This window comes from Pelecanus crispus, chromosome 3 (genome assembly GCF_030463565.1).
Source record: "Pelecanus crispus isolate bPelCri1 chromosome 3, bPelCri1.pri, whole genome shotgun sequence".
Taxonomy (NCBI): domain Eukaryota; kingdom Metazoa; phylum Chordata; class Aves; order Pelecaniformes; family Pelecanidae; genus Pelecanus; species Pelecanus crispus.
Window position 1 is genome coordinate 107,106,792 of NC_134645.1, and position 25,453 is coordinate 107,132,244.

A 25,453-nucleotide genomic window follows, 5' to 3' on the forward strand; every position below is an offset into this window, starting at 1 on the left:
TCCCCCTGCACCGCCTGAGGGGGGAGGTAGAGGAGTCAGGAAGGAAGAAGCTGAGCCTGGGAAGATTTTTGATTTAATTGGTCTTTGTTTCTCACTATCCAAACATATTTTAATCGGTAATAAATTAAATTAATTTTCCCTAAGTGAAGTCTGCTTTGCCCATGACTATAACTGGTAAGTAATCTCCTTGTCTTTATACCGACCCAGGAAAATTTCCATTGCTTTTTCTCCCCCCTGTCCTGTTGAAGAGGGTCAGTGAGAGAGTGGCTGGGTGGGGGTCCGGCAGCTGGCCAAAGTCAACGCACCACAAAGGCATTAATAAAATCAGGAATAAATGCCAGGAATCCATAGAATCGTATCGTGATTGCTTCTTCTTCAGATTCCTGATAGCAGGTACATATTATTGACTATTGGTGATGTTGGATGCCTAAAACACGGAGGGGGGTTTCCTGCTTTTCATTGACAGTATAGTTCTAGGATAATTTCCAGTTAAGCCAAATATGAGATACCACCTTTTGAACATTTTTGGTGTGTTGTACTTAGTAGTGGATTTCTGTGATGCAGTGAGGTATTTCTGGAGAACTACAATAGATAGCCTAAAGCTATAGTCCTTCAGAGACTTGGACTCGCCTCACTTTCTGATCTGCAGTTGATCAGCACAATCTTTGAGGTAGCACCTGCCAATAACTTTGTGTTTTCATGTGGAACGGTGCTTTTGACGCAGAATGAGCTTATGGATCTCCTCTGCATCAAATGACAATTTTAACAATAGTATGTAAAACCTGAAAGGATATGATGCTGATGGCATACAGTTCTTTGGTATTTTGTATGGCAGTTAGTGACCTATGTCATTTTATGGTAAAATGGGAGAAAAAGTAGGCTTTTTCCTCAGATTTTGTCATTTATCTATGGTTTGCCTAAAATTGCTTTGGGGATAATTCGTTGAAACCTAGACTTACACTTCACCTTGTCGTTAATAACATTGATCCTTTTGGCTAATAACTTTTGCAAGAGACATAGCTAATTTCAGGCAAGAATGTTTTGTCTTATCCAAATGGATTCTAGTTACTTCCTCTGAGAATATTTCTGGGAACAAGCTGTACAGATGTATGAGCAGAGCTCATATATATATGTGTGTGTGTATGTCAGGCACAATTCTAAAAATGTTTTAACAGATCCAATTCCCTTTCTAATTATAGTAATGTGGCTTCATAAATTTCATTGGCTTAATTTGAAAAAAGAATCAGTCCTTATCGGTGCAGGGTCTCTCCTCCCTCTAAATTTTTTTTTGGCTTTGAAATTTCCCAGGGAAATTTGTTAAGCCTTGACAAAATTTCTGTCACATGTGGTAACCTGAACATGTCACTTTGTACTGTAGGCAGCTGTAGGAACAAATAAGCTAGCAAATAAAATGACAAAAATGCTTCTAGTTTTCCTTTGGAACTGCGCATTAGTTTTTGGCAATTGTGAAATCAGTATGTACTCTTGTTAAAGCGGTCTGATCATATGAGACTTTTCATGCTGGATAGCTGTTTCTGATAGAGCTATTCTGGAAAGCTTCATCTGACAATTTCAAACATGAGGGCAGTGCAAAACTTCTATTTAAATAAAAACCCAAAAGATCTAGTGACTCTGGGAACAAGAATGTAATAGTTTTCATTGGAGAGAAGTGGAGCTGGTTTTGTGTCAAAGATGTCTTTGAAATACCTGCAAAGATCAGTTCAGCTGTAACCATGCTTGAAGGCCTGTCAGTTTCTACATGAGTAGCTGGGGCTTGCTAAAATTTCATAACTACACTCAGCAAAGATTCAATCCCTAATAAACTTACACAAATAACCTAAAACTTCTTAGGCTGATCTGACTGTACTTCTGCATTTCTTCAGAAACTGCTGAGTGTTCTTGTTTCTCTTGCAGCAGCTGTTTGTGATGGGGACTGTGCCCATGCCTTCCTTATGGGCCACAGATTCATTGAGTATCTTGGCTGACGAGACACTAGGTTATCTGATCTTACCTCCTGCTGACATTAAAGCCAAGTCTGAAGATAGACTGTGCTGTTCAGGGTCCTGTCAAGTTACCAATATCTCCAAGGATGGAGATACCAGATTGTCTCTGGGAGCTAGTCCAATATTTGACCACTATCGTGGTGCGTTTTTTTTCTAATACAAAACTGAAATTCCTCTTGTTGCACCTTGCCTGTTGCTTCCCATCCTTTATGCACTTCCAAAAAGAACCTGACCTTGTCTTTTTCTATACTGCTCCAATAGGTAGGTGAAGGCAGGCAGCAGTCAGGTTCACCCCTTAGTTGTCGTCTTTTAAGGGCTCAGCAAATCCCTTCCTTCAGTCTCTTCTTGGACATCATCTGCCACAGACCCCTAACCATATTGCCACCCCCAACAGAGGACTTGCTGCACTGTTTAGTACCAGGGAGTCCCAAAATCTGCCCTCACAAGTAGAAGGTGGAGAAGTTCTGAGCAGAGCCAGCTGGACCTGCTAGGTATACTATTGCTATGCTGTTGAAAAAAATTGTATGTTTATAGACCTTATCACTAGATATGGCTGAACATCATGATCTATGAAATGTGGTGGGTTTTTCTCCCTCAAACAGAGGCTAAACTCAGTACTGGTTTATCACTGTGTTTTCTATTACAGGTTCTGTTTCTTCTTTATAAACAAGACAAATGTAGTCCATCTGTGGTTAAAAACTATTTTAGTGTGTGCATTTTGTGCAGATTCATGCTACTGAAAGTTAAGGAAGTAGCAATATTTTAAGCTTGAAGTATTGCCATATGCTCAGTATAAAGTAGTGCAAGTTTATCAAATGACAGTTTTATTAGCAGAGGGACTTGAAATAATTCTGCTTTTCTTAGCACACACACTTGTCTGTCTACTGTAACCAGAAAGGGAACTATTTAAAGGCCTACACATTAATTGCCAAGATACATTTCCAAAGTAAAGCAACATGTAAAGCTGTGTGATTTTTCTGCATGATGAAATGAATGTGCAAAACACATTATGATTCATGAGCTATAACTACCTAGTGAAAACGTTAGTAAAGGAGGGGGAAATGACTTGGTAGGCTAGTGGTGTTTTAATTCTGGAAATGTCTTTGAAGAATAACACTCTAGATTTTCATCTGCTGTCTAGTTTTTGTTTGCACTCAATTTCATGGCATTTGATCTCAGAGAATTTATTAGAATACTATGAAAAGATGTTTTCGGAGGTATTTCAGACAACAAGACTACTGTAGAGGCACCCAGGTAGTCTGTGGAATGACTGGCAGATTTCTTCTATTCAAGACTTTTTTATAATTTTTAAGACTACTGTAATATAAAGAACTTGAACAAATAGATATCAAGTTGATGTATTAATTCCTTGAAGTTTACCATATACTTTACCTTTTCCTATGTCTGTAAAACCTTTAAGTGCACTGATTTAAAATGTAAAAGAATATATTTGCCTTCCTTTAATCTGAATTGCAGTGTCAGTTAACCTAAAGAATGACCTTCTAGTATTTCTAGGGGGGATACTATTGAAACAGTTTTATTCATTGAGCAGAGAAAGAATCCATATTGTAGGAGTGATACTTATTATCATAACAGAATCAAAGCAGGTAGGTCTAGAAATCATAACAAGAGCTCAGGATGTCCAATCACTGCTCAGATGAGTTCATTTATATGAACCAAATCCATGCTGAGTGGAGCAAACATTCGTCAGGAATGAGGTAGCTAAAGCCGTATAGTTCTGCATTGATACAACTTTTTTTTGTCTTTTTATTGTGTTTTGTGGGGTTTGGTTGTGGGGTTTTTTTTAGTTGTCTTTATTTTCTTGTTTGGGTTTTTTTTGCCTCCTATGTAGTGTAAAGTGTTCATGCTAGCTGCTTCTATCTTTCTGCGTGTTTCAACCTGATTTTCCTTGCTTCCCCTACAATGTATGCTCATTTGCTATATTTCAGCAAAAATTGTTAGGTCCAGGAAATATTGTAACCAAAAAAAAAAAACCAACAAACCCAAAAAAACCCAAACCCTCTTAAACCAGAACTCTTTGAGTCCCTTCTCAAAGAAGGAAGAGACGTGTAAGATCAGAAAATACATATCCTAAATTAATAATCAACTATCTTACAGTACACTCCAGATATAGGGCAGTAGTGATAACCACTCTAATTTATTAAATAGAACAACAGGTGTGTTTCCCTAAAATGTGCAACATCTAGTGATGGTAAGAGGAGGTACAAAAGTCTCAACATGAGATATGGCAGGCCTCATGGTAGTTCTGCAGTTTGAGGATTGAGGGGGGAAAAAAAAAATATCAACCTGGTTATTTCTGGAATTGGAGTAAATGAGGTGGAAAGGAATAGGAGTAATGCGTTGACAAGTACACAGAAGGTGAAAAGATTAGAGCAAACAGCTAATTAGCACATGGGAGACAAAGATGTTTAAAAAGAAAGGAAGAAATTGCAGAAAGCTTTTTGCTGACTGTATGCCTTCATCTGTATTTAAACATCTCCTTGCTTTGATCTCTGACTCATCTGAGTATTTTTTTTGCAAAGTTCAAAATTGGAAAGGGATGGGGAACCGCCTGACTGGTGTCAGTCAAGCATGGAGGTTCCTCTTATGTTTTTATATATGAGAGTGTTCTTAAAAAAGCCTGATTTTGAAAAGAACTTCTAGTTCAGTGATACTGCTGTACTAGTGTGTTTAGTTATTTATCTTCTCCAGTTTCAGATGCCAATTAATGAACTATAGAATCATTGTACAATAAATTTCAAAAGGAAGGCTTTTTTAAAGGCATGGATTGTCTTAACAATCCAGATTAAAAATATATCAAAGTATTTTTCGTGGGATGGTGGGTTTGGGTTTTGTTGTTGTGTGGTTTGTTTTTTTTTTATTTTTTAATGAGCTGTTCCAGTGTCTGAATTCAAGAAACTCTTTCAGGGTGAAATTTGAACAACAGGTGGCTTTCTGGTGTGTTGTAGTGTACCCAGTGGATCACATACACCTATTGCAAAATACAGAAATTAGCTAGTCATGTAAGCTGACAGTATAGTTTGGGGGTTTTAGGACAGTAATGGTGTCTTATGTCTGTCTTATGCAGAATTATTCTAAATTATTAAAGAAACCAACATCTCATTAGTATCAGCCAGGTCTAACGAATTGTCTTTAGCAATGTTTCATTAAAGGATGTAAACATTTTTTTTTCGATCTGTTTTATCCTTAAAACGAATCAAAACATTTATTTGGGGAAATAATCTTAGAAACAGTATTGAAATGTAATTATAGTTTATTGAAAAATCTGTGTTTTATGTAAAGGTAAGACTGCAAGTAAGAAGAGAAATGTAAGGTAATTTTTCTGAAGCTGTAAAATGGAAGGGTGTGGGGTTTTTTGTTTGTTTTCTGGTTAGTTGATGTATATGACATTGAACACTTGAGGTCAATGTTTTTTCTGAAGCAGCAGCAGGAGGATGGACAGGATAGTCCACGCTATCTCAAATTGCGCTAGGTGTATCTGTGTCAGTTAAGGCCTGGATATCTACTTTTACGTGTCCTAAATTTATGTGTCTGTGTGGATGTAGAAATGTGATGCTCATCATAATGCTCATCACACCTACTGATGTGCTTTACTGTCTTTATTTTAAAGATTACAATAACTTGTGCCTTTTTGTTTCACAGGTTATCTGGATTTCAGCTTCCATCATCTATTGTGAGCACGGGATCTATCCTCACCCTCTGTTTCACCACAGATTTTGCTGTCAGTGCTCAAGGCTTCAAAGCTATCTATGAAGGTAAGATCTCTACTCTAAAGACCTACAAGGTGTTTATTCTACTTGATACAAGGTTTTGATGTTGAAACATGATGTTTGAATTTTTTTGGGGGGGGGTTGAAACATTGGTGTATATTACATAAACTTTTTTTTTCTAGCATACTACAATGTTACTACATCATGGCCATAGTCTTAATTTTGAAATTTAATTTAAACTAATACTTTAATTTCTGCTGGAATCTTTGATTGAATTTGTCAGGCTTCCAAAGCTGGATTCAGAAATGCTTACATTTAAATGGTTTTCTTATTATTTCTTTTGACAGCTTCTTTAGGCAATGTCTAACTTAAGGGGTATAATGATAAAAATTAGAGGAGTTATGGATACTGACTGGTCTTGAAAATCAATCACTAATCTTCTTGTGGAAAACTAAACCACCACCAACAAAAATATATGTATATATAAATTTAAAAAAAAAGCGCAGTTGAAAACTGTTTCCATGGAAGATGTTAGACTACAATGATGACTGCACAGTTGTGGGAAAAAAATAAGGCCATGCATTTCATGCCTTCTAGTGTCTACCAAGAATTAGGCTCATAAAACTGGACTGATACTATTTTCTTAATACTTGGTGTTGTACTAAAGGCTTTATGAGATCTGCAACCTTTGTTTGGGAAAATTACCAGATGCAGTGGTATTAAGCCAGTTGTTTAGCATTGTTGGATAAGGAGGGTGTTTTGAGTGTAACTTGAGGATTGCTTTCAAACTGTGTGTGTGGTGGCTTTTTTTTTCTACTTTTTTTTTATTCATGGAAAATGCAGAATTCTGAGTACTAGAAGTTGCAGAAAGCTCAGTTTCAGATTACTTCTCAAATGCAAAGCCATTTTTTCTGTTGTTTCATAGGTATAATCCATTGTTGAAAGTGTTTATTCTGGAAAAGCTGTGTACACAGTTAAGTGATAGAATTAAAAGTGAAATATTTTTATCAATGGGGTTGATGTAGGAACTTTGAATCTAGAAAGTAGTATGGTTTGATTGTAGCTATTCACTAGGACTAGCATTTGCAAGTGCGTAAATCCATTACCTGTGATCTCTAAGTTACTTTGACTTTTTCTAAATTTGTGAGCAATGTATCTTCAAATGTTTGATAAATTTTTTATTACGTTTCTCCTAGAACTATTCAAAGTCCCTTGAAACTTTACCCCCCCTTTCTTGACAATACCTAACTGTGCTCCATACTGATGCATATCTTTGTTTCATATTTCATTAATGTTTTGAAATTACAGTGTTCTTTGAAGTATCTTTTGAAATCAATATCCTCATTGAGGGCGTTACCTAGGTGTAAAAAGACAGAGTTGTAGGAAGTGTCGTGAGTAACTAAAACATTTTTGGTTTGAGCTTTTTCTTATTGGGATGGGTAGATCAGCAGCATGTTTTTCCTTGGTAGCTATTCCTCCCTTTCTTTGTCCCCCACAAAGCCTTATCACTTGTGAAGTCTGGTGATTAGTCTTTTTTTTTTCTTTTTTTTAAACTGACATGAGGGTTGTGAGGAAAGGCTAGGAAGGTTTCATTTTAACAGTCTTTATAAGTTTTGTTAGCTAAGTCAAAAAGGAGTATCAGACACCATGAACACAGCAGGAACTGTTTTCATTACCTCAATAGGAAGTTGCTTTCCAGATACCTGTATCTTTCTGTTCTAGCAGATTCATACGATAGCACATTACATCCTTTTATGCAATCTGAGCAATTTGTTTTTCATATGGAAAAAGACACTGAAGAATGCTGAAGGACATCTCTTGACTGTCGACTTAGGAACACATGCACAGAGCCACAGGCTGTAATATAATGACACTTCCTGCTGGCCTACTTTCTTGTAAAAACCCCAGCAGGAAGAGCTGTAATTAACATTGACAGATAGCACCCGTCTCTGGTTAAACAACACTGCCCCCTTTCAGATTTAGTGCTGTAAACCTAGCATTGTCCACGAGCCTTAAATTGACTTCAAAATACCACATCCAGCTCCAGAAGAAATGGTGAATGTCGCTCAAGTGACAGCGCCTGAGTGCACAGACAGGCAGTGGGAACCGATGATTCTGGAAGGATTTGTAGCAGGTAGGGGTTAGGCGTTTTTTTTTGAAGGCTTGTGGTGATTTCTGCTGCAATGCCCAGATGCATTACTGAAACCCCATAGTTTAAGAACTCCTGTAACTATCCCTAAATTACTTGTTTTAAATAGTGACCCCTTCTGGCTCCTACGCTGTATGTAATTTTGTGAGTAGGCAGGTGACCAGTTCTTCTGGGACAGGGGAGTACAGACCAGTGTTCCCAGTCACTGGAAGTCTTTATAACCACTCTGCTGGCTACTCATCCCTAAGCTAGTTTGCTTTTACTAAAAATATCTAGTTATCCCTGGTTTTAGCCAGCTCTTTCATTCTTCTCTGGAGTAAGTGAATTACTGTTCAGCTGGAAGCACAGGGAGGATTGAAGTGCTAATGACTGCTGCCATCTAAGGGTTTGGGACACTATGGGGTCATAATGCACAGTGTGAGAAATGCTGTTTTAAACATCTTGATTGGAGAGAAGTTTTAACTGTGTGTCAGCTGACAAGGACAGTATGTTTAAAAAAAAAAAAAATCTGGATTTTCTTAATGGTACCTGGGGGAGTGATTCTGTAACAGAAATTTTTATATAGAAGTAGGAAAGTCCACAACATTCAAAAGTTAAGGAATTCTAATAGACTGGGAGGAGGGGAAAAACAAACAAAAAAAAAGCTTTGCACCGCTATGCAAAGGCATGCAAAGGAATTGTTCTGGAATTGCACCACTTGTCTCACAGTAGCAGATGAAGTAGGTCTGAAAAATTAAAATATTAGGACTAATGAAGGAACTAATTTAGATGAACTTTCCATATTCTAGGAGGCTGCAAAACTAATATTAGGGTTTTTTTTGGTGTGTTTTTTTTTTTAAGTTCTTGTGACAGGCCACTGTTTCTTCTGAATAGGAAAATTTCATTTAATTAGAATTGTTACCTTCATGCAATTAAAAAAAGATTGAATAGTGTCTTCAAAATTAGCTCTGATATTGAAAATCAGTATTTTAAATATGATCATGTGGGGGAAAACTAGTGTTTTGACAACAATGACTCTTCTCTCTCAAAAGACTTAATACTGGGGTAGATTCTCTGCTGTGTTGAGCTGCTGCTTTGCAGAGCAGAGAGGATGTTGTTGGGAGGTTTCACCATTACTCTCTGCAGGGTGCTCTTTATAACTTAAACTCCCTGGTGAATGAGACTAAGGCACTGAAGGAGGGAAGAAGGCATATGAACCACTTCAAGACCTACTGAACAGCCTTTGAAGCTACACCGACACCAGTATCCCCAGCAGAGAACACTACATCCCATTCCCTGGGCTAAGATTCTGATCTATGCATTTTATTGAGTATATTCTTGATTTATGACCTCACTTCCTGTTCAGCAATGATATAATCAGATCCTCTGTGTTTTTATAATAATTAAATAGGTTAACAATGAAGCTAGTGAAATGACATTCTGGTGCTCTAAGACCTTGAAGATTATTTTGAAGATTATTTGAACCTATCTGACTTAGCCTGCTGTCACCCATAGACCACGTGAATATTAATATTTAACTAAATCTGATTTTGTCACAGTAGACCAGCGAGAGCTATCTAGTTTTAACAGGACACTGATGTAGTTGGGCAGTTGCCGACTTCTCAGGCTGAAATGTAGGTTTCTTTACTGTCTCATTACTTCACCAGATTTATGTAGCCATTTCTGAGAATCTCTAGTATTTTAACTGATAATGCTTCCATTTTCCTCAGAGATCACATCAGCACTCTAAACTTTTGGTACAGATGGAAGCTTGAATTATTCTTATTCTCTGGAAATAAAATTACCTATGGGATTTTCAAACACATGATTATATCAGTAAGAAGAACTATAAATTTCAGAAGTAGTAAGTTCAGTTTATAAAATTTGTCAACTTGTTTAATCTGCTAAATGATTTATTGACCATCATCACTGTTAGGTAATAATTAAATCTAACTTTTAAGCAATGGGATTAGGGAGTTGAGGGATAGATTCTGTTTCTGTAATGTGTGGTGGGTTTGGTTTTTTTTTTTAATTGACAGTGCTTTACATCATGAAAAACATGTTTAAGCTTTGCAGGGGGTGCGTGGGGAGAATAATGAAGTATTTGTGACTTGTGCAATTTTGTTTAATTCCCTGTTAAAATCAATTTAATTCCTATTTTCTAGAATGAAATTAACAAACTGTTTTTAAAAAGGTGCTTTGAGGGCTACAAACAGAAGTAAAAATTCAGCATTGCTATATCATTTCAGTAATTTTTTTTGGAAAGGCAGAATTATTCTTCCCATACAGAACACTTGCATACAGATGGAAATACAGAAAAATGATCTTTAAATGATAGCAATATCTGAAGTGTTGTACACATGTATACTTAATTTAAGTAAGGCATGGTAGAACTGTTATTGTGTTTCTTCGACTAAACTAGTATGTCCTGCCATTCTGGGAATCCAGTTGCCAAGTGCAGAAAATTCAGTAAAAGTAGAAAAGCTTAATTCAAAGTACATTGCTAGTCATCAGTGTAAAATGAAATGTCATAGTCTTTAGTTTATATTTTGCTACACTAGTGTCTGCAACTAAACGTTAAACTGCCCTCAAAGGTTAACAAACCTTGCTTCATTTTAAGCTATCTCAATCTTTTTTTTTTTCTTGTGGCTGCTTTTGTTGTTTCTAACCACATTTTGTAATGTAGAATTGGTGGACAGTAGTTAAACAACAAGCCAGATGTATTGGACTTGATGTGTGCTAGCACCTTTCCTTGACCTCTGTTCTACAGCAGCAGGTTTTCTTTGCCAAAGGAAGAGCTCTTGCATGTCCCTCTATCCTACTTGCCCTCAGGGCATACTTCCTTTTTTCTTTTGGTCTTTGAATTCTCAAAGCTTTCTGCTCACACCCAGCATTAACATTTATACTGGCAGTCACCTCATCCTGCCTTGTGCATCTTCCCTGAAGCTTCTTTTTAAATCTCTTTCAGCATCAACAGCAGACAGTAGTGATATACTTCCACAGTGTAAGGTCTTTGAAGAAATTTTCTTTTTTTTTTTTTTTTTTTCCTCTTGCTGCTCCTGTTTTCCCTGAGTATCTGTTATTTGGTGTGTTTTTCTTTCTTTTTTTTTTTAAAAATTTTATTTTATGGTTCAATACTTTGAAGTATTTTAAACAAAGCAAAAAAACTTGAAACGCTTCCCCAACCAACTTGGAAACATTAATCTCTTGTATTAATTCCATGAGTTTACCAAGACAACTTTCCTGAGACTGATGTTTCCAGGCAAGTGTGGACCCAGTCAAGATTGGGCTCAACCTAACATTTCTTGTTCTCTCAGCTTCTCCAACAGGTATCTTTGTTTGTTTGTTTGTTTCCCTCAAGTACCAAATTACCTTTCCTGTACTATCCTGTTTGTCGCTGGGTCAGCACTTGACAGTGCTTCCTACTTGCTATCCATGAGTCTGTATTAGTTAATGGCTGCATAGTTCTCCCAACAACTGTGGTGCAGTGATAAGAGTAGTTATTCCCTGGGAACGGGCATGTGCAAAACAAACTGAATAATCTGAGGCAAATTTGAGAGTTGAAGCTGAGTTGGCAAGAAATATTTCAAGTTGAGAGTAGGAAGCTGAGTTGGCAAGAAAATACCAACTTTTATGCAACTCATATGCATAATCATGATCCCCTACTATTCAGTGTGAGATGAGTAGTCTCCCAAATCTTCAACCATTGCCAGTTAATCTCTATTGTTTAGTCATAGGTGCTGTTTTATCTATTAGATAATATCCCATTTTGACTGTTCCAGTGATCTAAGACTTTGAGTATGACTCCTGAACCTCAGTGGATTAGCATATCCAGCTCTGAAGAGGTCCAATATTATAATGGATATCTAATGATAATATTGAGGGCTATGCAGTTCTTTCTGTATTCTGTTGTGTAATTTTTGGAAAAGATTCAGTTTGTTGCTCCCAAGTCAATAACTAATTCCTCCCCTACTGTGAAGCTGGGAGAAAGAAGCACTGTAAATTTTAATCCTAGTTTAATTCTTTTGAATGTTAAAGGCACAAACTGCCTTTTTTAGCATTTATTTGGTAAGAAAACAAAACTTACATTAATACTATAGTAAATTCTGGTATTCTTGCAATTGTAATCTTGCAGCTATAGGTCTTAACTAGCAATCTTACCACTGACTGTTGGTGTAATTGACCATAACATCTGTTAATAGACTGGTATATTTCTTTTTCTATTTTTAGTTAAGTACTTCTTGCTTACTGTTTTGGTAGTATGTTCTTTTCAAATTGAGGTGTGTGTTAAGGCTTTAAGTGATGTGTACGTGCGTGTATACACATGACCAAGTAAACCAAAAGCTTGAAATAGTGAAAGCACAGACTGAAATGGGATCTTTTTAGGCTGAAATTTGTAGATTTGTAGTTGCACCTCTTTGGAGAGGAAGTAATTGCTTTCTAAGAATGAATTTGTTTATTGATTTCCTTTGTCAACTGAAGTCCTTAAAAGAAAAAAACATTTTTCCTTTCTCTAGCAAATTTTCTTAAAAATAACATCTTTTTGGAATGATACAATCTGAATGACTGTTAATGATGACATACAGGAAAGAAATCATAATGCAGTTAAAAATAAAGCTGATGTTTGGTGTATCAAAATATGACATAATGTGTAGCAGCAAAATCTCAGGGTAGAAGAGGTCTGGCAGTGCTGTGGGACCTCTGGATTCTAGAATATCAATGATTTAGGTGTCAAGAGTTTAACAGCTAAAGAAAAATATTTTTAAGCCCACATGTATTCTGAAAACGTATGAAAAAGAAAATGAAGGTTATTTTGTGAGGAGAGATAGGTAAAAGAGTCTGCTTGTCCTCTGAAGTGTATGAATAGATCTAAAACTTGCTCAAAATACTAAATTTATGCGGAATTGAATTTGGTCAGTAGAGGCAGGTAATGACTGTATTCCTGTATGCCTTCTCTTTTCAGTCTTTCATATACGAAGAGATTGTGCATAGAAGAAATAACTGTATTTAAAACAAGTATGCTCCACAGTTTTCTTAGTTATAAGAAATTATGGTGGGTCACTTTACCAGTTAAAAAAAGAAGTGATATTACTTTCACCATTAAAACACTTAAATGTTGCATTTCAGCAATATTTGAAGGACCAGCAGCCAGAAATCTGGAATGTTATTTCCTAAACTGCCCAAGGGCAGAAACTTCCCAATTGGAAGTTCTAGGAAAAAAGGCACCATAATGAAAGTTGTTGTGATGGAAAAATCCCCACTTGAATTGGCAGAAAAACTGAAATTAAATGTTGTAGGACTCACTATCAACCAATGAATTTTGTATCTAAAGGAAAAATAATTTTGTAAGAGCCTTGCCTGTCATATTAGTCTGATTATAAACTGACAGCTGTTTTCTGCTTTCCAGCTCTCACCCTGAGTAGCTCAACCCCTAATGCAAAGACAGCCTTTGCATGGCTAGTAGCCCTTAAAAAGGGGATTACATGTCTTAAAATATGTTCTTGGAACCATCTTTTTGACTGCGTCTGATTCTGGAAGCAAGGGATTATTTTGTGCCTTTTAGTGATTTACTGATCCATATAAGAACTACTGTGTTCACTGTCCTTGGTGCATGAACCAGTAACAAACCCAGTGTCAGTGGTTCATACCTTGAGATAATTTAGTGGGCTTGTAACCTTCCTCCACAAAACTCTTACTTGTGCTCCTACTTGAGATAACAAACCCAATAGGAAAATGATTTGGTAAAAGTGGGCTTCTTAGAGGAAAACACTAAGGAGTTGCTCCTCTGTGCTACTATGACATGCCAGTTCTAAACCAAAACAACACATTCTAGTATGGAAAACAGAAGTGGAAAGTCAAAGTTGCAACAGGATTGTTTCTCTCTTTCTTTGTATCCTAAATAACTTAATGCAGTGGTTTCATTTCTCTGCTATCGAGTACTGAGATTCTGGAGAATCTAATCTACATCCTAACAGATCATCATCCCAACTGTGCTGATACTAATACCCTGTTTCATGTTCTTTCTTATCTGCCATCATTAGTATGTGTTTGTATGACTAATTAACTTGTGAAAAATACTTCAAAGAATTTTTTTGAAATGTCAAAAATCCTTTTGTGCAATCATTGCCTGATCTGAATCAGTATGAAGATGTTGTTGTGGTTTAACCCCAGTAGGCAGCTAAGCACCATGCAGCCACTCTCTCACTCTCCCCCACCCGCTGTGGGATGGGGGAGAGAATTGGAAGGGGAAAAGTGAGAACACTTATGGGTTGAGATAAGAACAGTTTAACAGGTAAAGCAAAAGCTGCATGTGCAAGCAAAGCAAAATAAGGAATTCATTCACTGTTTCCCATCGGCAGGCAGGTGCTCAGCCATCTCCAGGAAAGCAGGGCTCCATCACACATAATGGTTACTTGGGAAGACAAACACCAGCACTCCAAAAGTTCCTGAGCAAAGACAGTCCTAGCCAAACTCCACCCCTCCCAGTTTTATTGCTGAACATGACATCACATGGTATGGGATATCCCTTTGGTCAGTTCTGTGTCTCATCCCAACTCCTTGTGTACTCCCAGCTGACTCACTGGCAGGACAGAAAAGGCCTTGACACTGTGCAAGCACTACTCCGCAACTGCTAAAACATCCCTGTGTTATCAACACTGTTTTCATCACAAATCCAAAATGTAGCCCTATACAAGCTACTATAAAGAAATTTAACTCTATCACAGCCAAAACCAGCACAGATGTCTAGCATGATCTAAAAATTTTGCAAATCAATATGTTGTAGACAGCTTAAAAAAAAAAAAAAAGCCCTAAATAGAAAAAGGCTAGCTTTGCTTCTTTTCTTCAAAATGCTTTAGTTCTCCTACTCAGACTTTAATTTTCAACGTTAAAATATATTGTCTTAATGGAGCAACTGTTTGAGAAACAAACAAGGCCAAAAAATCCCATACTTCTGCAATCATGTAGGATTTTTTTTTTTAATTCAGCCACATAAGGAATATATGGAATGCATCTTTTCTCCAAGTGCTTTTCTGAAACAAGCCGTGCAATGTGACTCAAGAAAGCTGGCAGTTTTCCTTGTTCCGTTTTAAAGCCAGCTGGGATTTTGGGGGAATAACTTTTTCTTTTCATCTCCAGATTTGCTGGAGATAAGATTTCAATTAAGCAGCCTGTGTCTTTCCCTGCCCCCACTCCAAATTTATTTTAAACAGCAACTGTTGCCAAATATCAGGATGCCAGTAGCTAAAGAGCCTGTGTTCTGTTCAAACTTAATTTTGCCTGAACTCTCAGTTTTGGACATTTTCTCTTTACCAACATGGAAATTAAAATATTGCTAGTGTCTTGTGCTCATTGCCAAATCACTCCTCTGAGTTTCTTGATGCATTTATCCCCAGACTTCTATTTGGCTGAAGAGTTAAATCCTACTTCCTTTTCTAATTATCAGATATATTCAATAGTGTTTACTTACCTTCAGAGTGGTTCCCATTAATGAGATGGTCCTAGATGAAATGCAACTGACAGTTATCTAGCTTTTAATGAATCTGAAAAAGTCTGATACTATGGCTTCCTTGGTTTCAGATCTCATTTGTAAAGAAAGTTATTTATTCCTTTGGCTGGTACAAAGTAGGAAAAGTTGTATTGAGTTTTTCATCTCTTGGATAATAAAAGTGCATTTTCAGCTATAGTGGGCTGATTTCTGGTTTGTAGTAGCCTTTATAGTGCCGCCGCCTTCTTTTTTTCCCCCCAACTATTGTCCTTAATTTATAGTAGTATCACTTTTTATTATGAAAACTATATTTCTGCCTTTAAAAAAGTCTCTGCAGCCTACTAAGAGTTATTGTTGATTGTATTTATTACAAATCTGCTTGCAATGGCAAAGATGGCTTATAGCTTTTATGTATTTTGTTGCAAAAATAAAAGAAAATGGAAAAATCTCTCTTTCATCTGGAATCATTGTCTGCAGATTTTTATTCCTTTAAGCTGGCAAAGGGTGTAGACTGTTGTGGGATGGAATCAGTATTTCCAGAATAAAACCTGTGGGTTAGCGGGCCAGAAAATAGAACTTTGGGTTTGCTATGTTACAGTAGCGAGCAGCTATCCTCATTAAAGGTCATATAATTTGCTATATTAGATGGATAGCTGGCATATAAATAGTCACACACCTTGCTTTTCACGTTCTTTTGTATAACTTTAAACCATTAATAACTGTACTTTTAATTACTTTGTTTTTCATATCCTTCCCATATATTGAGGGTTTCATTTGCATAACCTTTCACGTTTTTCTTCTGTAATTGGGATAATAAGGCAGATATCTAGAGCTTTGCAACAAAATATACTCATCAAAACAAGCATGTCTAAATTTTGACTAAGGCATTGATCCTGTTCAGTAGTGAACAAAGTAGCTGGTATGTCACTTGCCTGTTAATTGCAAAGAAAGGGAGTAGGCTGACTGTAGTACACATAATGTAGGCACTGTTTTAACTGATACTTTTCTGAGATTTGTTAAAATCTATCACATAATCTTCACCTTGTGTATGTTAGAATTCCATGTTTTCATACAATACTATTGGACTACTTTGTGTATCGCTTATCTAAATACTGTTTATTCAACCAAGTAATCTCATTAACTTCATTAGGTATACATGTTACAAATGATTCTGCAAAACCAGTTAGTACTTTTTAACTCTATTCTGTAGTTGCATCCTTTAACTCTAACTTAGAACACTTTGAAATCTTTCATCTTGTCTATATTGAAATACTTCCTAATAAATTTATTGAATTATTCATGCATTGTGTACTTCCAAGAAATCTTGTCTTAAGGTTCTTTGAAGCTGGCTTATTGGATTGACCTGAAAAGGGCCGTAGCAGGTATGGAAGGTCACACAATCTCCTTGACTTTATTAGAGCTGTGCCTTTCTTATACTTGTTTAACAAGACAATGCACACCTGTGTAGTGTCAGTGGATTGTAAACCTAAAGTCATAAGAATGTTAAAACAACAGTTCTGGGTGCATGACATCTTATTTCTAGGGAAAGAGACAACACACTGTGTGTGTGTATGTATGTAAACCCAAGAATTGTTAGTGTAATCAAAGTCTTAAGTGTCTAATCATTATGAGTCCAGATGAAATTTTTACAGAAAAGGAAAAAATAACAATGTAGTTAAAATAGTTGCACCCATGCTTCTTGGTTTCTATCCATTTTCCTAGTATTATGCTTACTTTCCCCTGTTCCTCTGGGCCCAGTAGTTGATATTTTCTTTTTCCTCACTTTAGGATGTGTTCCTAATTGCTAAGACAAATTCATACTTTTGGTCTTTCTTCCTTGGTCTGCAGTTCCATATCACATCTGTATTTACTTTGTATGGTGTCCCATGCATGTTAGATAATACTCATTTGTTCTTTGTTACTCCTAAAACCAGTTTTGTCCAGGTCTGCATTTCTTTAACCGACTGTGGGTGAGTTGTTTACAGCTATGAGCTCTCTAGTGCCAAGGCTTTGTCTCATTGCTTATTCTCCCTATGCATGTATTCCCCTGTACTACAGCATGTATCTCCACTTCTCAAAGCCTCTGCAGTAGAACCAGGCCTATATTTCTCTTAACTATGTCATTGTGCCAGTTGTAAAATATTTCATTCTGCATAGAGTAACTGCTTGCTACAGGTATTCATATAAAACTATGGTTGTACCATCAGAAAAAAAAGTAAGGGTAAAAAAAAAAGTAAACCAAATTAGCCTTAGACAGCCAGTTAATTAGAGAAATTGCTGTCATAGCTCGATCAAGTAAAGCAAAGCTGCAGACAAGTTTGGAGAATTTTAGACAGAAATTCTGAGCCTGACTATTAGCAAGCCTCTGTCCTGAGACCTTGCAAGCTGCATACAAAGCGTATGGTCTGTTACTGAGAATGGCAGTACCAGATTACAGGGCTACAAGGTTACAAAACATGGCATGCATAAAGCAGTTACTTCTCCTGATACAGTTTCCGAAATTGCCTAGTTCAGTCAAAGTTTCCATTAGAACAATCCAGGGAAGTTTTGACTGTGAAATCTTTGCTGTTCAGTGTACTACTATCAGGCATCTAGGATGGACCTCAGCTGACTAGCCCTCTAAACTTGTGATAGCCAGCTACAGCTAGTCATAAATGGTTATAATCATTGAATACTTTCAAAAGCCAATTAACATTAGATGTCTGTGTTAACATGAGATAAATCATGTCAAAACAGAGGTGCCTGTCTGCCTGCTTTGACTTTACAACAGAAGCTGAAGGACTAACCTAGCTGTCTACAAGTTGAGCATTTTAATAATGGAACAGTTTGTGTTGGAAGGGACCTTTAAAGGTCATCTAGTGCCAAACCCCCTGCAATGAGCAGGACATCTTTGACTAGATCAGGTTGCTCAAAGCCCTGTCCAACCTGACCTTGAATGCTTCCAGGGATGAGGCATCCACAATTTCTCTGGGCAACCTGTTCCAGTGCTTCACCACCCTCATTGTAAAAAATGTCCTTATGTGTAATCTGAATCTACCCAATGCTTTAAAACGTAATCACTTCAGACTTTGATAAAAAAGGTCCATCCTTCTTATAAGTTTTAGTATTGAAAGGCCCCAGTAAGATCTCTCTGGACCTTTCTCCAGGCTGAACATTTCAAACTCTCTCAGACTTTCTTCATAGGAGAGGCGTTCTAGCCCTCTGATCACTTCTGTGATGCTCCTATGGACCTGCTCTAAGAGATCTGTGACTTTCTTGTGTTGGGGGCCCTAGAGCTGGTTGCAGTACTCCAGGTGGGGTAACACGAGAGCAGAGTAGAGAGGCAGGATCACCTCCTTTGGCCTGCTGGCCATGGTTCTTTTGATGCAGCCCAGGATATGATTGGTTTTCTGGGTTGTGAGTGCATACTGCTGGCTTGTGTCCAATTTTTCATTCACCGCTATCCCCAAGTCCTTCTCTGCAAGGCTGCTCTCAATCCATTCATTACTTAGCCTGTGCTGATATTGGGGATTGCCCCAACCCATGTGCAGCACCTTACACTTGGCCTTGTTGAACTTCATGAGGTTCGCATGGGCCTGTTTCTCAAGCCTGGCCAGGTCCCTCTGGATGGCATCCCTTCCCTCAAGCATATCAACTGCACCACTCAGCTTGGTGTCACTCACAAATTTGCTGAGGGTGCCCTCGATCCCACTGTCTGTGTCCTTAATAAAGATATTGAGCAGTACTTGTCCCAGTACGGACCCCTGAGGGATACCAGTTGTTACTGATCTGTATTTGGATATTGAGCTTTTGACCGCAATTCTTTGAGTGCGGCCATCCAGCCTAGTTGTTCTCCATCGAATAGTCCATCCATCAAATCCATCTATCTCCAATTTAGAGGCAAGGGTGTTGCAGGGGTCTTTATCAAAGGTCTTGCAGAAGTCAAAGTAGATGACATCCCTTATCCACTGATACAGTCACTCCATCATAGAAGGTCCCTAGATTAACCAGGCATGATTTGCCATTGATGAAGCCATGTTGTCTCTCTCTCATCACCTCCCTGCCTTCCATATGTTTTGACATATTTTCCAGGATCTGTTGCATGATCTTATTGGGTGGTGAGGTGAGGCTGACTGGTTGGTAGTTCCCAGGGTCGTCCTTTTTATTCTTTTTAAAAATGGGTGTGACTCTTCAATTTTTCTAGTCACAGGGGCCTCTGCCTGACTGCCATGTCTTTTCAAATATGATGGAGAGTGGCTTAGCAACTACTACATCTGCCAGTGCCCTCAGGACCCTGGGATGCATCTCATCGGGTCCCATGGACTTGTGCATGTTCAGTTTCCTCAGGTGGTCTCAAACTTGACATCTTCTTCTACGGTGGGAGGGACTTCATTGCCCCCCAGTCCCTGCATTGAGGTTCAGGGACTTGAGAGATGAGGGAAGAGCAATTGCCAGTGAAAACGGAGGCAAAAAATGTCACTGAGTACCTCAGCCTTCTCCATGTCTGTTGTCACCAGATCCCCTGTCTCATTTATCAGGGGGAGTACAACTTCTTTTGTCTTCCTGTTCTGACTAATGTACCTGTAGAAGCTGCACTTATTCTTTACATCCCTTGCCAAATTCAGCTCCAGTTGTGCCTTAACTTTCCTTATCTCATCCCTATGCTCCTGGGCAGCATCCCTAAGGTTTAGATCATGTGTCCTGCTTTACAGAAAGTCAGCATTTGAACTGAAAGGACTTTCTGTAGGAAAACATGCTTCATATCAATGGAAATCACTCTTACTTCAAACATAGTTTATTTGAGAATGTTATCTTTTTAGATAATTTTTAATTATTCTACAGATTTGAGTTCTTTGATTCTTTGAGAATCTCTTATTTTGGAGGCTGGAGAGAAGTCATGAGACTTTCTAAAACAAAGTGGGGCAGCCTCCCCCTCCCACTTCTGCTTTGAGATGAAGAACTGTTTTTGGAAGCAGAAGCTTGTGACAAATCTGAGCTTTCTGCTGTAAAATGTGTGAAATTTTGCTTATTCCTTAAAAGATACAGCCAACTTAATGTACTCTGTATGTGCAGCTCCCTGGGGGCAGCAGAGGAAAATTTGGCCAAGTGTCCTCTTTAAATTTCTTAGGTGACTGTGGGCACCAACAGGGAGGCAGTCAATTTGGGTCCTGTATACTTTTAAGTGGAGTAGCTTCTCAATTGACCAGCAATTAGGGGGGTTGTGCCTGTCTGGTTTTTTAGCTTCTGATACAGTGTGGCTGTGACAGAGAAGATGGGGTTTTCAGTAATAGCTTTCTTGTTTTTTAAAACTTTATACTGCTTATTTTTATTTTAAAATGCCAGTTGTAATAAAGCACTGAGGAGCTGCATTTTGGGGAAAAAAATTAGGCAGTGGGTGATTCGACAGCTGTTGTGTGTAGGATACTGAAGTTCTCTTCAATGCTGTCAAGTCAGCACTGCAGTAGGAGTTTAGCAAATGGCAACCGTAATGCACTAAAACAAAGTGGAACATATTTCAGCACTGCACATGTGATCAGGCTTCACCTTGGCAAAGAAATAGTCTTTCCAGCATTATGTTTTGTTGTGGGTTTCTTGTTTTTTTTTTTTTTTGTCCTCAAAAGTTTCACAATTGCCTAAATCCTACCCATGTGCCATCCTTTCCTGACTTAAATCATGATGAAATCTGCATGAAAAATAGTTTATTTCTCAAAATAAACCTTTATATGAAAGGAGAAAAAAAGCCCCACCCCAAATGTGAGAAGTCAAGTATGACTTGAGTTCAGTCCATTTGCAGATTGAACAATGTTGTTACTTGGACTCTACCTGATTCTATAACAACTGCAGGTTTTAAAGAGAATACTTTGTTTTGCTGATTGCGTGCTTGTCAGTAGCAGGCTTTTTCATGTTTGAGGTCTAGCTTTTAAAATAAAATTGCGAATGGAACAGAAGCTAAAAAACATTTTTCTGCTGTTACGTGTTTTGCAAAATTAAATGTCATAATCACCTTTTAAAGTACACAGCAGTGATGTCTTTTGCAATGCTTAGATCATACTCAGCACTTCAAAGTCATCTTGTTGCTTTAGCTGCCCCTAATTTGTTATTTTGGTTATTTTTTTAGACTTAGTTCATAACTAACAAAAATGCTAAATCTTTTCCTTTAAAGATAAGCACTATATTAAAGGCAATCTTACTTTCATTTTGGATTGTATGTTCTATGGTCTGTGTGAGAGATGAGGGAGTATAAGTGGGAAGAAAGGAGAAAATATACTCCTTGTAGGCTTAATAATTTCAAGCTTTTGTTCGTGGAATGTCATGATCAATTCAGAAATTAGTTATTTGTACCCAGGCTTTTCTTTTTAATTTTTCCTGAAATACTGGTATGACCCCCAAATACTAAAGCAGTTTACTGTTATGTTCGTTTTTTTTTTTTTTCTTTTCATCTTTTAATGATTGGTAAGTTTGGGTTTGGTTCTTTGGTACCAACAGAATTGATTCTCCTTCAAACAAGCTGAGCGATGTTTAACTTCTGAACCCTGGGTGTTATGAACTGTTCACTCAGAAAAGCAACAGTGGTAGAGGCATTTAAAAAACAAAATCACAAAGAGTGAAAACAAAGCAAGCCATAAAACCCACACAGTAATTTACTAAAATCCAGGGAGTAAATACAGGATACAACCTGAATACAGCCTTAACCAAAAACTAATAAAATGTGAGAGGAGATGTTGGGAGAAGTATTGCTGCAAACTTGGTCGGTGGGGTTTTTTGGTTGGTAGGGTCTTTTTTTTAAAAAAAAATTTGTTTATTTTATTCGGCTAGCTGTTTGCTACTGGAAACAGGCAGAAACAGGGCACTGAAACATACTTCTTTTTTTTTTTTTTTGTCCCACTTATTCTTGAGTGCAGATCTGTCTGAGTTTGCACTTCGTAAGTCTGTAGATAGAGTGCTGTAGTTCTGTGTCAAAATAAAGTTGGGTTAACAGATTTAGGAAATTGCTAATTGTTTAGTGGTCATCATGGTAGTTAAATACATTGTTACAGTCATGTTGAAACTATTAATGATCATAATTTCTATGTATCAGATGCCATGTAAAATTTAAGATCTCTCAATCATTAGTAGTTAGCAACTAATAACATTTTGCAAGACTGAGGTATCTGGTAAAACTGGAGTGCATTGGTGTAACTGGTGTGATTGGGCCCAGGCAATTTAAAGTGTTCTCAGAGGTTTTGTGGAGCTCCCTGTTCCTACAGTGTAATATGGTGTAAATTGCAAATTGTGAATTTAGTGGAGCTACAACATGGAAAAAATGTGAGTTCAGAGAGTTCTGATATAAATGCCATCTTCAAAATACAGATTAGTGATTGCTTCAGTATTTTTTAAACTGCTGACCTATCTTACATTACAAATGACTGTTCTCAGTGGTGAGCTAAAGCCACTACTCAAGTCAGTAAGTTGTCCAAGTATTCTTTCAGATCTAAATTGACATTATGTAAATCTTCAAGAACAGAACAACTAAGTTCCTCTGATCATGGACTACTTAAAGCAGTGGACCAGCCCGTACTGATACAAGGGATAAAACATATTCTTCTTGATTTGTGAATTGATGTTATGTAATCTGATGGTAGCCATGAGAATGATGGTCCAAAATCAGCGTCGTATTTAGTGTTTTGGTACTTCGATATTTTTGTGCCATGATAGGTAAATTTGAGTTCAGTGGAAGTACAATACTAAAAACAGACTAGTACTAGAAAGGTAAAACTGATGCCCAAGATAGGATCATTAAACTCTGTATCGTCATGTTTTTAAGTGTTAAGAGTCAACAAAACTGGATAAAGAAGTTAAATTGATTACGGCACAATGTTGGAAGTAACAGGTCTGAAAAGTGAGGTGATGAGACTGTAGGTGGCACTAAGAAGGTGTATGGTAACCTGTTAGGTCCAGTGCACTAGGAATTTTAGTTGACAACCTAGGAATGGTCTTCGGCCTGAACCTGTTATTACTAAAGCGAACTATGAAAATTGGTAGGTCTACCTGTGCAAGTCAGAATAACCCACAGGTAAGACTAGTGTTAGGTTTACTTGGTGTGTGCTTGTGTGAAGTATTTGCATGAATATTTATAATATTTTTAGAACACCTACTGGCTTTTAAAATATATTATAAATAGTAAGAAAACTCAACAACTTTACCAGAACAGATAGTAAGGGCAAAATAATTATACCACACTTCATACTGCATGAAGTGACAAAAGATATGTGAACAAAGCTATGGTACCCTAACTTACAGCACATTATTATCAAATTAATCACATCAAAAAGATCAGTCACTGTGTGATGAACTGGTACAACTGAAGAGATTAGTAAGGGAGGAGGAGAAAAACATTAGAATAAAATGCATGTGAAAACATAATTTAGATCTTTTCCTGTTTATGTTGGAGAATCATTCTCTTTGAAACTCTAGCTTGTTTAGGGTCATACTTTGGAGGAATGAAATTTGAAATGTTTAAAACTAACAAAATACAGCAAGAGGAATTTTCTTAATCAAAACCTAGGGAATTTCTTAATCAAATCTAGACAATTTCTAAGAGACTGTTTAACTGAGATTTACTCTTATATTACTTTGACCCACATGGTAAGGGAAATCTGTATGGACCTGGCAAGATGGGTATGTTGCATAAAACAAGGTTGGAGCCCATTTCTCCCCTATTCACTTTCGATTAATGTTGTGTGTGTTTGGGTTTTTGTGATAAAGAAGCTACTCTACTGCTCAGGTCCTCATCCCACTGACATCACAGCCATATCCAAACTGAGCATAACTCAGTTTAATTTTCATGTGACAGACATTGTGAGGCACTAGTTTCAATTAAGTTATATGGGGTTTGCATGGCAAGGTTTTGGTAGCAGGAGGGCAACAAGGGTGGCTTCTGTGAGAAGCTTCCCCTATGTCCAACAGAGCTAGTGCCAGCCAGCTCCAAGACTGACCACTGCTAGCCAAGGGTGATCCAGTCAGCGACAGTGGTAGGTCATCTGTTATAACATATTTAAGAAAGGGGTGGGAGGAACCAAACCCTGCACAACTGTAGCCGGAGTGAGGAGTGAGAATATGTGAGAGAAACAACTCTGCAGACACCAAGGTCAGTGAAGAAGGAGGGGGAGGAGGTGCTCCAGGCACCAGAGCAGCGATTCCCCTGCATCCCATGGTGAAGACCACGGTGAGGCAGCTGTGCCCCTGCAGCCCATGGAGGTCTGCGGTGGAGCAGATATCCACCTGCAGCCCAGGGAGGACCCCACACCGGAGCAGGTGGATGTGCCCAAAGGAGGCTGTGACCCCATGGGAAGCCTGCACTGGAGCACGCTCCTGGCAGGACCCATGGATCCATGGAGAGAGAGGAGCCCACACTGGAGCAGGTTTGCTGGCAGGACTTGTGACCCCGTGGGGGACCCATGCTGGAGCAGTCTGCTCCTGAAGGACTGCACCCCGTGGAAAGGACCCATGCTGGAGCAGTTCGTGAAGAACTGCAGCCCGTGGGAAGGACCCATCTTGGAGAAGTTTGTGGAGGACTGTCTCCCATGGGTGGGACCCCACGCTGGAGCAGGGGAAGAGTGTGAGGAGTCCTCCCTGAGGAAGAAAGAGTGGCAGAGATGATGTGCAATGAGGTGACTGCAACCCCCATTCCCCATTCTGTGCACCAACTAGGGGGAGGAGGTAGAGAAAATGGGGAATGAAGCTGAGGCTGTGAAAAAGGGAGGGGTGGGGGAAGGTGTTTTAAGATTTAGTTTTTGTTTCCCATTATCCTACTCTGTTTTGACTGGTAATAAATGAAACTGATTTCCCCAAGTCAAGTCCGTTTTGCCCATGACAGTAATTGCTGAGTGATCTCTCCTTGTCCTTACCTCCACCCATGGCTTTTTGGTTTTGGGGTGGGTTTTTTTGTTTGTTTGGTTTTTTTTTTTTTTCTCTCCCCTGTCCAGTTGAGAAGGGGAGTGATAGAGTAGCTTTGATGGGCACCTGGCATCCAACTAAGGTCAACCCACCACAGAAGTTTTAGCTGCTTATACTACCTGATTTTAGGCTAAAAAAGGAAAAATGTCTGTAACAGGTGTCCTACTTTGGTGGATGCACTGAAAAGACA

At 38.1% G+C, this 25,453-nt stretch overlaps 1 protein-coding gene across 1 annotated transcript in view; it reads left to right on the plus strand.

Moving 5' to 3' along the window:
• Nucleotides 1-25,453, plus strand: part of CSMD1 (CUB and Sushi multiple domains 1) — a 1,273,929-nt gene that overhangs the window by 346,156 nt on the left and 902,320 nt on the right. The window contains exon 3 of the mRNA XM_075708500.1: nt 5,667-5,779. Within this exon, the coding sequence (XP_075564615.1) occupies nt 5,667-5,779 (113 nt within the window). The remainder of the gene's footprint in view (nt 1-5,666; nt 5,780-25,453) is intronic.